This window comes from Mytilus galloprovincialis, chromosome 4 (assembly GCF_965363235.1).
Source record: "Mytilus galloprovincialis chromosome 4, xbMytGall1.hap1.1, whole genome shotgun sequence".
NCBI classification, from domain to species: Eukaryota; Metazoa; Mollusca; class Bivalvia; order Mytilida; family Mytilidae; genus Mytilus; species Mytilus galloprovincialis.
Genome location: NC_134841.1, coordinates 61,266,421 through 61,284,067, shown reverse-complemented (window position 1 = coordinate 61,284,067; position 17,647 = coordinate 61,266,421). Strand labels below are relative to the sequence as shown.

General features: G+C 32.4%; 1 protein-coding gene across 1 annotated transcript in view; it reads right to left on the bottom strand.

Annotated features, from left to right (window-relative positions):
- Nucleotides 1-4,434: 4,434 nt before the first annotated feature.
- The window catches only part of LOC143072617 (scavenger receptor cysteine-rich domain-containing protein DMBT1-like), a 71,650-nt gene continuing 58,437 nt past the window's right edge, over nt 4,435-17,647 (bottom strand). Inside the window, exons 28-33 of the mRNA XM_076247657.1 lie at nt 15,436-15,789; nt 14,405-14,722; nt 12,813-13,139; nt 11,873-12,223; nt 10,796-11,107; nt 4,435-8,159 (exon numbers count right to left, since the gene is read on the bottom strand). Coding sequence (XP_076103772.1) covers nt 7,777-8,159; nt 10,796-11,107; nt 11,873-12,223; nt 12,813-13,139; nt 14,405-14,722; nt 15,436-15,789 — 2,045 coding nt within the window. The 3' untranslated portion in view covers nt 4,435-7,776. The remainder of the gene's footprint in view (nt 8,160-10,795; nt 11,108-11,872; nt 12,224-12,812; nt 13,140-14,404; nt 14,723-15,435; nt 15,790-17,647) is intronic.

Here is a 17,647-nt window from a genome sequence, read left to right as displayed (position 1 = left end):
ACTAGAAGATGGCTTTTAAAAGGGCCTCTGGGAAGAATAAATTATTTTACCCTATTATTATTATTATAATTATTATATTAATCTCTTAAATAGGAATGATGGTAAAATTGATCAGAAGGACATGAAATCAGAACCAACCAATAGTGTTATACCATTTAATAGTGGTTTGTTAAAAAGATTCTGTTTTCATCACACTTATGAGGTCTAAACAGGGTCAGCTGACATCTAAACACTTGAGAAATCTAAACATCTGACATCTAAAAACTTGGGAAATCTAAACATCTGACATTTAAACACTTGTTGAAATCTAAACATGTGTAGGTGCTAAACATGTTTCAAAAAGTACACAGAAAAAGTGTTTTGAATTGCGTTTAGAAGTTTTAAATTATTCAAAAGTATGTCTAGAGCCAAAATATTTTAATAAACAGTTTTTGACAAAGGATTTTCAATTTTAGCAGGTAAGTCCCTCACAAAATTTTCACTACGAAATGGTCATTAAATTTTGCGAATAAACAATTTTATAAAATCAATGTTTGCAAGAAATGGACTGGATATAAACATTATGGTCTTACTCTTACAATAGAAGTGATGCTTTTATTACAGCAGTTAAATTGTTGGCAACAAAAATTGAGCACATCAAATTGAACAAAGTGAAACCGTATTTTTCCTCATGTCCACTATGAAATGGATCAAATCTTCAGTATCTGGTTTTAAGATTATGAAAAAATATCATTGTACAGCTTAGTATGTGCTTGTAAAATCTGGCCCCCTCCCAAATTAAAATGGGGATTGTGTCAAAGAGACAACCAGACCAAAGAGCAAATAACAGCCGAAGGCCACCAATAGGTCACCAGTGCAGCGAAAAAATCCCACGCCCGGAGGATGTCTGAGATCATTTTTTGAACTGACTTCATAGAGCCATACCAAGAAGGTCGTTTTGAATGAAAAAATATTTTTGTAATTTTATACATAAGCATCTTTGAGAACCCGGAGAAAATCTAAAGCAAAAGATGCAGGAGAATTCCAAAACGTCAGTTGAATACCAATATTATAATAACAAACGGTAAAGCTTTCTACATCCAAGTCAAGAAGATATGAATATATGAAAGAGATGCAACATACTTTTGAGCTGGAGCTTGGATGTCAGTAACTGCTTGTGGCTTTGTTAATTTATGTATCTTTGTCATTTTGTTTAGCTTCTTTTGTTACCTATTCTGGCATGGGACTCAGACTTCTTTTAAACTCAGTTATGCTGCGCACGCAGTGTTGTGTATGTTTTTTTCTACATTGGCTAGAGGTATAGGGGAGGGTTGAGATCTCAAAAAAACATGTTTATCCCACCGCATTTTTAACAAGGAGGCTATTTTGCCGGAGCCGGTAAAATAGCCCCTGCCTATAAGAATCATTGACCTTGACCTTGCAGATACACATTTCAACCTTATTCACAATACCTGCTATTGATGAGTGCAAAAATATAAGATATCAGCTTTATCTTTTAAAGTTATTAAGTTCTGAGACACATCTTTGTATACTTTGATGGCAAGTCAAATGAAATATAAGTGATCTTGACCTTGCAGAAAGACATTTAAACCTTATTTGCAGCACACCTTCTGGTGATTTATAGCAAGGATATCATAAAGTATCATTAATATTCTTTATGGCATTGAAAAATTCAGTCTGATTCAACTTTGAAGATTTGAACTTAATTAAGTTTGAGACCTTGACCTTGAAAACAGACATTCCAACCTACTCATGACTCATCTTCTTATGGTGATGAACAATCATAACAAATATTATTTCAAAATATCTTTCAATGCAATTAAAAAGTACTGAGATAGACAAGACTTTGTACACTTGAATAATTTGATCTATATTTGTGACCTTGGCATTGAAAACATTCAGTTCAATCATATTCAAGACACACCACACCCTCTGTTGGTGGGCAAAATTGATACAAAACATCATTTATACCCCTCAAGTCATTCAAAGGCTCTCAGAACTGCACACAGCTTGCTGACAGAGAAATACAAGAAAACAAAGTGTCACATCCCTCTTTTAAACACCTTTCGTGAGGGTTGGGGAATGAGTAAATCTAATAAAATATAAGAAAATATATGCTGTTACTAACTAAACAATAGCGCCTGATGATATAAGCCTGACCGGTTTCAGTCCTTTACAGGACCTTCTTCAGAGGCTGAATCTCGGAGCCCACTGGATAAACATTTCAACCAGACAGGGCACAACATCCACCACATGTCTTTTGAAATCATCGAAGTCCTCTGGAACGATCCTTATGACCACACGTCAGACGTCCTTAGGAGTAAAAGAGAGGATTATTGGATTCTCCAACTCAGAGCCCTAAAACCCATTGGAATCAACAGTTTAGAGACTTCCAAATTTCAGTACACCACTCACTCTATTCTCTAGAATGAGTAAATCTAGTTTGTCCTTGTTATTATTTTATTTATATGGTTTACAACTAATCCTTTTTACAATAAATTTCTAAAGCAGATTAATCATCATCTACCGTAGTCTGTTGAACATCAACAATGACAATTGAACTACATCCAACGATGATTTATAATGCCAACCTGTCTGAATGGTACAAGTTTATATACATTTAGTTTATAAGGCCCTTTGAAGCTTGCTGTCTGCGTGAGCCCATGCTTTGTTATAAAGGCCGTATTAACTATAATTGTTTACTTTTTCCACATTGTGACTTAGATGGAGAGTTGTCTCATTTGGCATCCATACCCCATCTTCTTATTTCTATACTATTACGTACGCACAAGAATGAATAAGCAAAGATGTAGTCTATGTGGTTTTATAAATGTTGTACACTGGAGGAAGGAGACAACATTTTTCAGGTTGACTTGTTTTTTGGTTATTTTGATTTTCCTTTTGAAAAGAGGTTTTGGGTTGATGGTGTTGTTAAGACTACTGGAGATCAATGTGAAACGAATTTAGAATTTGAGGCATGGGAATATGTTTTAACATAGTGCATACATTGTAGAGAATCTATCCTGCAATTGATACCCTTTCGTTTTTAAGCATTGCATTGTATTCACACAGAAATCTTGATGTATTTGTTTTTCACTCATTTTTGTCGAGCCTGCAACTTTTGTTGCAGAAAGCTCGACATAGGGATAGTGATCCGGCGGCGGCGGCGTTAGCTACCTTCTTAAAAGCTTTATATTTTAGAAGGTGGAAGACCTGGATGCTTCATACTTGTATATAGATGCCTCATGTTACGAAGTTTCCGTCAGTCACATGTCCAATGTCCTTGACCTCATTTTCATGGTTCAGTGACCACTTGAAGAAAAAGTTCAAATTTTTTGTAATGTTGAATTCTCTCTTATTATAAGTAATAGGATAACTATATTTGATATGTGCGTACCTTGCAAGGTTCTCATGTCTGTCAGACAGATTTCACTTGACCTCGACCTCATTTCATGGATCAGTGAACAAGGTTAAGTTTTGGTGGTCAAGTCCATATCTCAGATACTATAAGCAATAGGGCTAGTATATTCAGTGTATGGAAGGACTGTAAGGTGTACATGTCCAACTGGCAGGTGTCATCTGACCTTGACCTCATTTTCATGGTTCAGTGGTCAAAGTTAAATTTTTATGTTTTGGTCTGTTTTTCTCATACTATATGCAATAGGTCTACTATATTTGTTGTATGGAACTATTGTAAGGTGTACATGTCTAGCGGGCAGATGTCATGTGACCTTGACCTCATTTTCATGGTTCAGTGGTCAAAGTTTTTATCTAATACTATATGCCATAGGTCAACTATATTTGGTGTATGGAAATATTTTATGATCTTTATGTCAGTCGCACAGGTTTTATTTGATCGTGACCTCATTTTCACGGTTCGTTGCACAGTGTTAAGTTTTTGTGTTTTGGTCTATTTTTCTTAAACTATATAAGTAATAAGTCAACTATATATGTTGTATAGAAGCATTGTTAGCTGTACATGTCTGCCTGGCATGGTTCATCTGACCTTGACCTCATTTTCAAGGTTCATTGGTCTATGTTTAGTTATCTTGGTTAATGTTAAGTTTATGTGACAGTTGTTATAAAGCTTAGCTTTATACTAAGGACTATCAACATAATATCAGTGATTAGTATAGAAGGCGAGACATTTCAGCGTGTGCACTCTTGTTTATACTTTTAATAATGCTGTTAGTGTTCTCATTTGAACTGTTTACATTGTCATTTTGGGGCCTTTTATAGCTGTTGAAGGCCTTATGGTGACCTATAGTTGTTAATTTCTGTGTCATTTTGGTCTCTTGTGGAGAACTGTCTCATCGGCAATCATATCACATCTTCTTTTTTTTTTATAGTAACTGCTGCAGGATTGATTGTAGACACGGGACAAAACCAGACCCATCTTTTTCACACATTGTGACAAGAAGAAGAAAATACAAACTATGTTCACATTTTATTTGTGCTTCCACATTAATAATAATAGCATAATGGATGATTTTCCTCACAAACTCATCTTTCATTCATAAAAAAAAAATTACAGATTGGAATGACAACAAATAAATGACAGAAATATAACAGATATTTAGTTTTTACCGCTATTAAACTACTATTTCGGCTTACAAATCATGCATTTTCAAATCTATGCCAGGGATACAAGGTATTTGAGAGCTTATATAAAAACGTTTTTATGGATTTCATGATGGAATAAAAACCATACATCTCTGAAAATGATTTTTGTCTATAGATTGATTGTTGCATGCTTGCAGTCCTGATTTTCCTATATATGATTATTTTAATTATAAGCCTACATCTGACACAAGATGCAGCTTTTAAAATTCACATTTTTATGAATCAATACATATATTGTCCAATTGCGGATTCATTATTATTAGATTGAGACCAATTTTTGTGGATTTGGTATGTACAGGTGAACCCCAAAATTAAATGTTCCACGAATGACAAATATTCTAAAAGCTTTTGAGTAGACTTAGGCAAAACAACAAAAACAAATATCCACAAACATCCAAATTTTCTTTGATCCACCAAATTTGGCACCCACAAAAATAAATGAATCAACATTTATAGTGTTTACTTCTATACACCTTATCGCTAATCCCGGCTGACACGGCTGCTTGAACTTTTGACGTCAACAACAATCACTTTTCCATTGTGGCGTCAGATATTTTGTTTTATGACGTCAACATTTTACGGGAACCTGTGTGATATCCAGCAATGGCGGACAAATAGCGATAAGGTGTATTCAAATATGAACTGATGGCCATTTAACATTGACAAAATTCCTTCAAATATAGATCTGGATGAAGTGTTATGCACAGAAAACCCCATGAAAATCTTCAATTTCAAATAAAATAAAATAAAGATGGACAAATTACAAAACTTGGAAGTTGCATGAAGCAAGTCAAGTGTCTGTCCAAACCCAGGGCCAACTGTCATAAAATAATAGAGTACAATTATCATCCTCAAACTCTTAAATCAACCAATCAAAATACTGGATTTGCTGTTTTTGAGCACACATTTTTACTGTGAATACAGGTAGTTTTACATAACACAGGTTAAATATGATGATGCATTTAAGTCTTTGACTTATATAAAGATGTAAAAGACTTGGAGGGGGCATAATTAAACATTACCATAAAACTCCTGTACCTGCATAAAGTCAAAAGATTAAGCTGGAATGGTTCTAACACAATATGGAATGTGAATATAGATAACGGTCATGACCATACCTTGTAACAATTATTTTGGAAGCATATGTTATGCACAGGTATCATATTTTGTTGGTATATAAATGCATCAAGCAGGATTCAAAAATTTTCCACAAGAGATTCTGAATGCATTAAAGCGCTCGTAAAGCATTTTTAAAGGAGTAATGTTATTAACTTTTTCTATCATATCTTTAAAACAAAGTGCTTATACTGTTTTTTATATGTAATAATAATTTTCATAAATCAGAATGTTAAACATGTAAGAGAGTATACAGTGTTGATATGTGTCATCCGCCACAGATCATTTATGGTTAACTAAAGCAGTAAAGGGATATTTGTGACCATCAAATCAAATATTGATGCCTACAAATCTTAAAATTATTATCAGAATTATAATTCAATTGTTAGAATTAAAACACAGGCTATTGAAAAAATTGTAAAAGCATCTATCCATTTGCTATTGATGCCCTTTAGCTTTTATGCCAAAAAAATGTACACAATTTTCTATCTTTATCTTATTGATATCCATTATAGAATTTGTAAATTAGGTTAGAGCTATTTTCCAAATACATGCAGGTTAAAGGTTTGATTAGTGTGCTTGCCTAGTTTGCACAACAGTTTGCTCAAGCATTGAAATTAAGTTTTACAATTACAATCAATAGATAGGTGGGGGTTTAGCTTGTATTATGCTTTTGTATGCTACAGCAAATATTTATACAAACAAAGCAAGCAAGCCCACCAAACCTTAAGAAAATAGCTCTATAAAATTGCATTATTTTACTTTTTTGTAATGTTCATTCATTAAATAATATTTATATACAGACCTGCCAACTTTCTGGATTGATAGGTTTCGTGCATGAGAGATGTTGAACCCTCTATTAAGAAAGTTGGCAGGTATGAGTATGAACTAGTAAGCACTATTATAAATGATTTTGTTTCTACAATACTGTAAATTCAGAAATTATTGCGTGCATTTATTATTGCAATTTTGAAATTTTAAACTGAAATGCGATTTTTATTTTTACGATTTTGAGATAAATCCTGCTTAATTCAGATAAAATATTACAAAATGCAAGTTTTAATTATTGCGTTTACAACTCTGTCGCATTATTCACAATAATAAAAACCTCACAATAATTTCTGAGTAACACAATTACATAAAATATCCACAAAAAAAACACTCTTTCTACTCATTGCCAAACAATTGATTAAAGTTATCATTTGATTATGGCAATTTTAGAGAAAAAAAATCATCTAGGAGGTTGAAACTCCATTCTTATTCTGAGTGAGAACAGATTTTTTTAAATGGTTCCTCTTATTCATAAATTCTGTGAAACTGGTGATACACTCCCAACTACTGTGGATTCATTAATATTCGTTGGATACCAATTTTTGTGTATTTTGTTGGTACATGGCAACCACAAATTTAAATGTTCAACAAATTGTAATTGTGTTGTACGATTAAATGCAGACTTTTTGAAAAACCATGAAATCAAATATCAACAAAAATGCAAGTTTTCCTCAATCCACAAAAATTAGTACCCACAAAAATAAATGAATCTTCAGTAGGTTAAAAGAGGAGATCCAACCCGGGTATTTTTTTTCTGGAAATTCCCTTATCAAGGTCAAAGTTTTACAACAGAAATACCTTCTACTGTGGACTCATTATTATTTGTTCGATACCAATTTTTGTGGGTATAGGTGATCCACGAAATTAATTGTTCAACAAATGACGATTTTTCTTTAGGCTTTGTTACAGACTTTAGCAAAACTGCTAAATTATATATCCACTAACATGTCAGAATTCCTTCATCCATGAAATTGGTTCCATGAAAATAAACGAATCCACAGTATTTCAAGGAACTTCAGACAAGTTTAACTGTAGGAAAATAGTAAGCTGATCTGAACTAATCAAAGAATAACTTTAACCACAAATGTCACATTGGCAATATAATGTTAAATCAATCAATACATTATAAAAATAAGTCTGATAAGAAGATATAAAATCATAGTTAGTTCTGTACAAAATTACAAATCACAGCTTTGCCATCACAAATTATATATCTGATTCCGATTTCCCTTCATTTGAGTCAGTCATTTGATCGTAATTTGGATTACCCAATGACATTGTAGGAGATTTTGTGTCTTTGCTACCATTTTGAAAGGATGTTCTTGCTTTAGAGAAATGAGCTCGTAATTTTGTCAGTGTCACTCCAACTCCTCCCTCTGTATGAACTGTTGTTGTTGGATTTGGGTCGTTCATATCGTTTTCAACCAAGACTTTTTTGTCTGGGGATGCAGTCCTCTGCCGCCAAAAGTATAAACCGACACCAACAATTAATGCCATCAATATGAGAATTATGGGTATTGTTGCTGCTAACACTACACCTTGTCCACCTGTTAACTCAGATATTAAAGACTCACTTTTTGTCTTGTTACCTGAAATGATAAAAAAAGTATTTCTTTTTAAAGGTGGTACATGAAGCTACAGAGAGACAAATCTGAAAAAAATCTAACAAACGTTTTAATCACTTTCTATTGTTTAGGAAATTTGAAGTTTCTCAATATTTTTTCGATAAAGTGTCTTGGGGGTTCATTTTTATTGAAATTTTTCTATTTCTGTCATTATCATTTTTGTTAAAAAAAAAATTTCCTAAAGCAAGTTTTAATATTAAACACAAAATTCATATTTTTATGCCAGTACTGAAGTACTGGCTATTGGCAGGTGACGTATAGATTTAATGAAATTAACAACTAAAGGTTACATATCCAACTATCTCCGTCATCACGTGACTTTTACACTTAAGTTGTATATCATTAATGGCCGATTGATTATCAATGAAAGTGAACGTGGTACATAGATAAAACAGTCATACCTTTTTTGTTATAATGTATATTTTCCCTCCCAACCCCGCGTTTTACAGTTAATAATTTTTTACAATTAAATATGTTTTAAGTTTCAGTTCAGAAATATGATTTCGTGCTTCGAAATAAGTTTGAAAATTGAGGTGACATAGCTTCACAGCCTCCATTGACATCTTCATTAAAACTCGATGAAATTGCAATGGGAGCTTTTTGTAAAATCAATTTTCTCAACTAATTTCTTGTTACTTATATCCTCCCAACCCCTAAAAAGATCGACAACATATTCATTTAAATGAAATCGCAAACCATATCAGTTCAGGTATTAAACTTTTTGCTTCGAAATTTGGTTGAAAAGTTCATATTTTGGCAGTTTTCAGTAATATTTTCAAAATGGTGGCCACTGTTGAAGGGTTCACAACGACACGACATGCCGGTATTAATTTAGTTATAAATCAAAAAGTAATATTTCAAAAATTTATCAAAGTGTGTCTTTTTGTACTTAAGAAATTTCTTTTTTCACATGTTCTTCAATATGTTTATTAGAAACAGTCTCTCACACTAAAAATAAAGATTTACATGCACTGACCATGCAGTTAACATGTACATTGTTAGCTTGGGGCGACATGGGAATATATATTTTTGAAGATTTGTACGATGAAAATCAATAATTGTCTTACCTTAATGCAGCATAGAATTAAACATTGTTTCCCTCTGTTAAAGAGGATACATGCTATTTGTTTTGATAAAATTTCGAAGTTACATATAACAAAATGGCGCCCAAATAATTTTCAAATGTAGACGATGTTCGACACTTATTTTGCACATGCAAATAATTCAATAAGATTTAACTGTTTGTATTGCAATTAAATATGACACGTTATTGTAACTCGTATGATAATCAAGGATATAGCTAGATTGTAGAGATATTAATTAAGTCACCAACGTGATCAAAGAAAACAAACATGGCAACGTGGCCTAATCACGATGAAGTTTTGACAAGACCTAATATATATATATTAGTATTATACGATTGTTTATGAAATCATTTTATTATAATATTTTATATTAACAAAAGGAAACCACGGATGGATGGTAACAAAGATGAAATATCTATATTATTATATATATATTTTTTGAAATCATTACACTGGTAACCAGTACATTTTACATAATCCTAATTAAACCAGTCACATACAGAGTTATCGAACCTAATTATGACTGGAATAGTTACATATGAAACTTAGCGTTTTTTAAAACTTTTTTATCATCAATGTATTGTGCAAATAAAAGAAGAATGTGTCTGAAGACACGAATGCTGTCACTCAAGATTTGAAATTTTAAAAAAGAGTAATTTCTCTGGAACTATAAGTGACTCACTATCCAAATTAAAACCCTGTCTGCTAGTTTTGGTTCTTAGCATTGTGTACGAGTTTCATAAAATTTGGATGAGGGAAAGTTAAATTAAAGAAAGGAAGGAAATCAAAATAGGACAGATGGACCTCTAGACAGATGTTAGCCCTGTTGCCCTTGTCAAGGACATAGAAAATGAAAAGATATGGGGGTAGAAAACATCTCTGATGTATAGTTTTAAATCAATTTATTTAAGGTGGTACCTAACACTACAGGGAGATAACTCTGTAAAATCAGCAGAACGTTTTAATGACGTTGTGTTCTTACCGGAATATTAAGCTTCTCAATGATCAAAATTAGTGTTTGTCAAACTGCTATATCACAAGTGTAATTTTTCTGATTAAACGCTTGGTTCAAATTTTTTGAAATTTTTATATTTTTGTCAAAGGGTCAAAGTAAATACTTTGTCAAAATTTTAAGAAAATTAAACGAGGCAAATTAATTTTAGTTAAGGTGTTAGGATCACTGAATGGCCTTGAAAACGTATATGTCATATCTTGCTACATTTTGTTAAAAAATTGTAAATCTATGCTAAGGTTATTAAATGTCTGATGTCACCTCTGCAAAGAAAATTAACATAAAGATATAAAAAAATACTATAATTCTAAAAATCAATTTGTCAATGATATATATTGTATACTGAATTATTCTATATGTAACCCCTTGATACCCTTGTCAGGTGGTAGTGATGGGGTAAATGTATGTTAAATCCTGACTATTTAAAAACAAATAAAAGATAAAAAAAAATGAAAAGTGTCTTGACTTGAGTTTAGAGTACAGGACATTACAGTTATACATACCACTACAAATGACTCCTGCATCTTCCATATGGTTACAGTTTTGTATATTAAATCCATTATGTGTACACTCCTCTATTCCTAGTTCTGTTCCCTGACAGTTGACATTGTCTAACCAGATTGGCCCTGATCCTAAACCAAACTGTCCAGATTTCTTTGCAATGCCACTTTTAAATCCTAGTTGGCGGCACACAACAGTTGCATCACGGTCGTCCCAGTAGTCATCACATACAGTGCCCCATTCATTGGGTCCACTTAATAATATTTCAACTCGACCATAGTATGAACCAGTGGATAATCTGACACCTTTAATAGCTGAAAAAAATTAAATTATTCTTGGATTAATAACAAACTTTTGCAATACTGTGGATTCATCTATTTTGGTGAATATAAAAAAAAAGTTGATATTTGATTATGGGTTTTCGCCAAGTCTACATACAAGCCTATAGAATATTTGCACTTTGTTGAACAATTAAATTTATAGTTATCCTTAGACTGTCGTACAAGTGAGAGGTTTAGCGCTATAAAACCAGGTTCAATCCACCATTTTCTACATTTGAAAATGCATGTACCAAGTCAGGAATATGACAGTTCTTGTCAATTCGTTTTTGATGCGTTTTGTTATTTGATTTTGCCATGTGATTATTGACTTTCCGAATTGATTTGACTTTCCGAATTGATTTTCCTCTAAGTTCAGTATTTTTGTGATTTTACTTTTTACACACGAAATCAACAAAAATAAGTATCTTTTTCAAACTGACATGAAGAAGTGGCAAGATTATAAAGAGAAGTGCCCATTCTCTTGTGGCTTTACAATGTTTGTCTTTTAATGTTGCTGTGTTTTGCCATTTGTATCTTACTGATGAATTTCATTCTTTTGGCTGTGTTCTGCCATTTGTATCTTACTTATTTCATTCTTTTTGCTGTGTTTTGCCATTTGTATCTTACTTAATTTATTTTGTTTGTTTTTTAAGTTCTAAAATTTATCTTTCCTACAAAAAGAGAGGGTAAAACTTAAATTAGTCATCATTTTTAGTATACCATGAGTGACATATACAGACCATCTGCATTAAGTCTTACCGATTTCATTATTAAAACATCTAGCAGCAGCATCATTTGGTCTTTTCTTACACAATTTCTCATATGTTGTCTCAAATCCCCGTGATCTATTGAAGCCAGAATGACTACACTTGAGTACATTGTCCTCAGAACCATCACATGACATTCTGGAGAACCAATACACGCCAGGATTCTGTCCAAACTGAGCTCCAGCGATCTCTATACCACCCTTGTATCCAATACTTTTACAGAAAACTTGAGCATCACGAGAATCCCACAGGAAATTACAAACACCACCTGCCTGGCCATCATACATAATCTTTACTCGTCCCGTTGCATTATTTGGTCCACCAACAAGAGAATAATGGATACCTGAAACACAAATAAAGATAGAAAATAATAAGTTTAAAGATCATGGTAAAAAAAATTAAAAAATAGCCTGTGTTACTGGTCAGAAAAAAAATAAGAAAAAAAATAATTCTACCAAATGTTAAAGTCACTACTTAGTGCCCTTTAATAATACCAGTCATTCTCACCATTCCACTTCAAGCACAATAACCCATGTTTGTTTAGAGATTATTTAATTATACTACATAGATAATAATCTTGTTTTGTAAATCTTTTATTATATATATTTTTTTTAATATAAAATAAGGCTACTACTGATTAAAAATTTGACATTCTCAAAAAACTCAAATTAATAATTCATTGTAAAACTGAAGAAAGACCTGCAAAAATACTGTAAAGAAACTTATTTGTATGTGCAAATTATTTTCACTAATCTTCAGATTAGAAAAATTAGATTAATACAAAAAGTCACTAAAATTAAAATTAGATCTTCTTACAAAATGAAGTTAGAAATTGAAAAAATAAATTGATTGAAAAAGGCTCAACACAAAAAATATTATCTGCAAAAAAACAATATTCTATTATATAGTAGATTTAAACAATCCATGCTTACCTGATGTTTTGTAACAGAGTACACCTGCCCTGGTTTCAGTGTACTCACAACTCTCTTGCTGTCCTGACCTTGTAAAAGAACATTTATCTAGGTCAACCTCTGACCCCTGGCATCTGACATTGCTCATTAGTATTGGTGGTTTGACCTGGCTAGTTTCTGGTACCCTATATGGTACCCCACCAGCAAAGCCATTTTTCCTGCAGACTAGATTAGCTTCAGCATTACTCCATCCTTTACTACAGACTGATCCCCAGACTCCGCTAATCTTCACCTGTACTGTTCCGTGAGTGTCAGACTTATCATCAGGAACAATCCTACTGTCAAATGCTGAAATTAAAGTCAAAATGTTAATAATACGAACAAAAAATAAACAAAAGCTTTTTGGAAATTATTGATATTAAACACAGCACTTGTTTTCTATCCATAGCAAGATCTACTATCCCTATAAATAAAGTTAAAGGTCAGAAAAAGTGAAAGTGTTTGAAGCGGAGACAGTCAAAAGAAATCCATAATGGCAGGTACACAACTTTTAAAAAAAACTGTGCAATCTTTCTATTTTCTATAGGATTAAATGTAGACTTTGACATGAACCAAATACCCTTAAAAATAAATGAATGCAAAATTATAACAGAAACCAACAAGTTTAAAAGCATGGGGTTATGCAAGCAAAGCTCACAAAATTATACACCTGCCACTAAAAAGTCCATAATTGTCTATTAAAGGGAAACCAAAAAAAATATTTGCAACCAAAGAAACACAAAATAATAGGTACACAATTAAATAACTTGGTAAATATTCTTGGAAGTATTATTACAGCAGATTTCAGTGAGTATGTAGCTAAAGGTAATATCTTTGGTTAGCTTGCTTGTTAGCTGAACCGTGAAGTCATTGTTAGGTGAGGTAAACTACCCTCCTTTTATAGTTGACTAGCCCAACATATAACCAATCTATCTCTCTGTAGGACTAAGCTACTTTAAAAGGAGGGTAGTATACCTTACCTAACAATGACTTCACGGTTCAGCTAACAAGCAAGCTAACCAAAGATATTACCATTAGCTACATACTCACTGAAATCTGCTGTAAGTTATGATTAAGGGTTTAGGAGAAGAAGATACAAAGGGAACTGTAATGTGCAGATAAGACAAAGTCTATATCCATATCATCACAAAGTCAAACCCCAAAAGTCTATCAGATGGAGAAGCGAAATAGAAGGTAGAAAAAACACATCATGTGAGTAAGATTCTGTGATAGTTTTGCAACATTCTATCGATTCATGAGCAGATATGTAAACAAAAGCCGGACAGAAGGATGTATGAACGAATGTACTCACAGAATTTAAATATGACCTGAATAGGTATTACTGTGGATTCATAATTAATTATTGTATACAAATATTCGTAGATTTTGTAGGTACAGGTGAACCAAGAATTTAAATTTACAACTAATCACAAATTTTTTGTCAGGTTGTTTGCAGAATTGGCAAAACCATGAAATCAAATTTCCACAGAAATGTTTTTCTCAATCCACTAAAATTGGTACCCATAAAAATAAATGAATTCACAGTAATTTGGGAATAAAATCTATATAATTACCAGTAGCTACTATATCCTCATTACTGCAATAAACAGAGGCATACTTCTTACTACGACAAGCTACTGAATTCCATTCATAACGACATTTAAACAGATCACTTTCATCACCACCGCAAAGGACGTCAATCAGTCCTATTGGTCCAGTCTTGTTTCCAAAGACAGATCCTTCCATTTCTGTTCCATGTGAAAATCCCATTGACCTACAGATGACCTCAGCGGCAAGCTTGTTAAAGCCTACATCACAAACTGTCATCCATTGCTTGTTATGATAAACTTCTACAGCACCCATGGTAGCATTCAAACCAAGGCTTAGTCTCACTACAAAATAAATGTATACATTGTACTGTAATTATTCACAAAACAATGATATTGTAATATTTCCTTTAAGCTTGAAAATGATAGTGAGTTTATTATAAGAATATAGATATAAAATTCAAACTGGTTTCTTTTTCTGAGTCTTAAATTTTGCTTCAGGTACACAACCAATTGTAATCAAATCAGAAGCAACAACAAGAATGTGTCCCTAGTACATAGATGCCCCATTTTCACTACCATTTTCTATGTTCAGTGGACCGTAAAAATGGGATAAAATCTCTAATATTTGTCATTAAAATTAGAAAGATCATATCATAGGGAACATGTATACAAGTTTCAAGTTGATTGGACTTCACAACTTCATCCAAAACTACCTCGACCAAAAACTTAAACCTGAGGCGTGACAGATGGACGAACAGACTGACGGAAGTACATGTATCACAGACCAGAAAACATAATGCCCATAAATGGGGCATGAAAATTGCATGCATTTTAAAACACATTTGTAAGTAAAAATTGACTGAAATCTATGTTTATTTGTGAAAGAATTCAAAAGTGATTTTATTTTTGCTTCAATTTTCCCAATGAAACGGATTTTATGCTTTGTATTTTTCAAACTTAGATTTATTGTTATCATGTACCAGTATGTATGGAAGTCTTAAAATGAAAGTAAAAATCTAAATAAAAATTTAGGTAACTAGGAATGATATACCTACCTTTATCAACACATGCCACTGATGCATCATTTCTATGGTTTGTACATTTCTTCCAGCTATTTTTAGTAATTGCATCATTAAATCCTCTATGTGAGCAGGAGTGTATGTACTTTTCAGTACCATTGCAATTCAGATACCCTATCCAAACTGGTCCTGTTCCCTGTCCATAATGAGCATCCTTGATAGCATAGCCATCACTAAAGTTAAGGGATCGACACAGAACACTGGCTTCACGGTCATCCCAGTTTGTATCACATACTGTGCCCCACTGTCCATTTAACTGCAACTCTACTCTTCCTGTTTTGTTACGACCAAAACTGTCCTTTTCTCCTCCTACTATTCTATAGTTTACACCTGCAGAAGACACAAGTTTATGTTAAGTAATTTCAATAGCAGACTTATTTGCATATTTATTTTGGTTTTAAAACTTTTAAAACTTAGAGGATCAAATACACATCAAGCACTGTTCATTTTTACGGAGATCATGCCAATGTACACTTCAAATTGATGTTTAATGTGTTATGAGGGTCAGGATGGGGGTTACAAGTAGTGAATAGGGCAAAAAACAAAAAACAGAGAATAATGGGTTGTTAATACATATATAAAAATAGAGAATAATAAGCTAAATATATAAAGAAAAGGGGAAATAATCTAAAAAAAAACCCAAAAAAATAAAGAAATGAAGAACCCACTACAAACCCTTAGTTAATGCTGTAGAGAATTTATGTGATGTTAGTTTAGGCTAAATTCTGAGAAATTCTTTAACTGTATGTCCAAATACTTGTTACACAATTCCTCAATGTAATGTGGCTTCTGAAAACCCAACCTTAGTATCATAGTTACCAAGAAAACAAGGGAAGTAACTAGGCTAATATTATTTGAAATGTACATGTACCATTATAATACTGAAGCCTACAAAGACAAAACTGACTTAAAATTTAAAAAATGCAGTGTCCAAAATTCAGAATATGTACACTTGGACAGATTTTCTGTAGGGGTTTCCTTTCAATCATTGAACTCATATACCATTTGTTTATAAATATAAATTTCCTTATGCATACTCAAACCAATATCAGGGTAAAATACACTTATATTAAATGGCGGCAGTCCAAGAGAAAGAAAATGAGAAATATAAAGATTCTAGACAAATTTTTATAAAAAATGTACAGAGACAAAAAACAGATAATTGTAAGTTCTAAGAACACAAGATAAACTTGAAATATGATTTTTGTATGATTATTCAGCCTAATTAAACAGACTTATATAGTCCCATCCTATCTATTTACAACACACACACCCCCCCCCCCCCCCCTTTCTTTGCTGTGAACAAATACTTTAATTCAGTTTAAGTGTCACAAGAAATATTTTATTTTATTTTACATAAAATTCAATGCCTAAGAGCCCAATTATAAAGAGGTTATATTTTATCTAGCTACAAATAATTTATATCGCTTTTAGCAGCCAGTTTGGTTGAATTTTGTCAAAATAAGCTAACAAACATTGATGATGATTTATTCACTTGCAAGTGAATAATTCAACCTCACTGAATCCGTATTCATGTTAACTTCAATTTAACCCCTTAGCTAGAGTAGGATACCACATACATTGTGCGTGTTTAATTATTTAAAAGAAAAGATTGTCAACATTGAAAGTTAAACAAAGGTAAATCATTTGAATGACTGATTTGATCCACAAAAAAAACATTCTTATACAGGTTAAAACCACGATTCACATATATATATACATACCGGTACATATTTTATTTATAATATAAAATGAAACAGACCTAGAAAAATCCCATTACACAAGACTGCTATCTTTATGGTTATATTGCTTATATGGCAATCATAGGTATGTGGAGTTCAACTCAGCAGGTAATTAGATGGCGTCTAGGCTAAAATACTCCCAACAAAGCTACATAATATCCAGCCCATGCCTGGTATATTGTTCATTTTAAACTTTTTATAATTTGGATAAATGTTTTTAAATCAAATATGAGGGTTTGAGTCAAATTGGTGAACATTTCACAAAAGTGAAATGGAAGTGTATTCATTGTGGCATCAAATTGTGTACAGATTGTAAAGGCAAAATTCATTCAAGATGTAAGTTACAAAAGGATCACAAAATAGTTGATATAATAGAAATGAGACTAGAAGTATCAAGAAAAAAACCAAGCCGGAATCATCAACCCCAAATTACAGTTGAATTAACC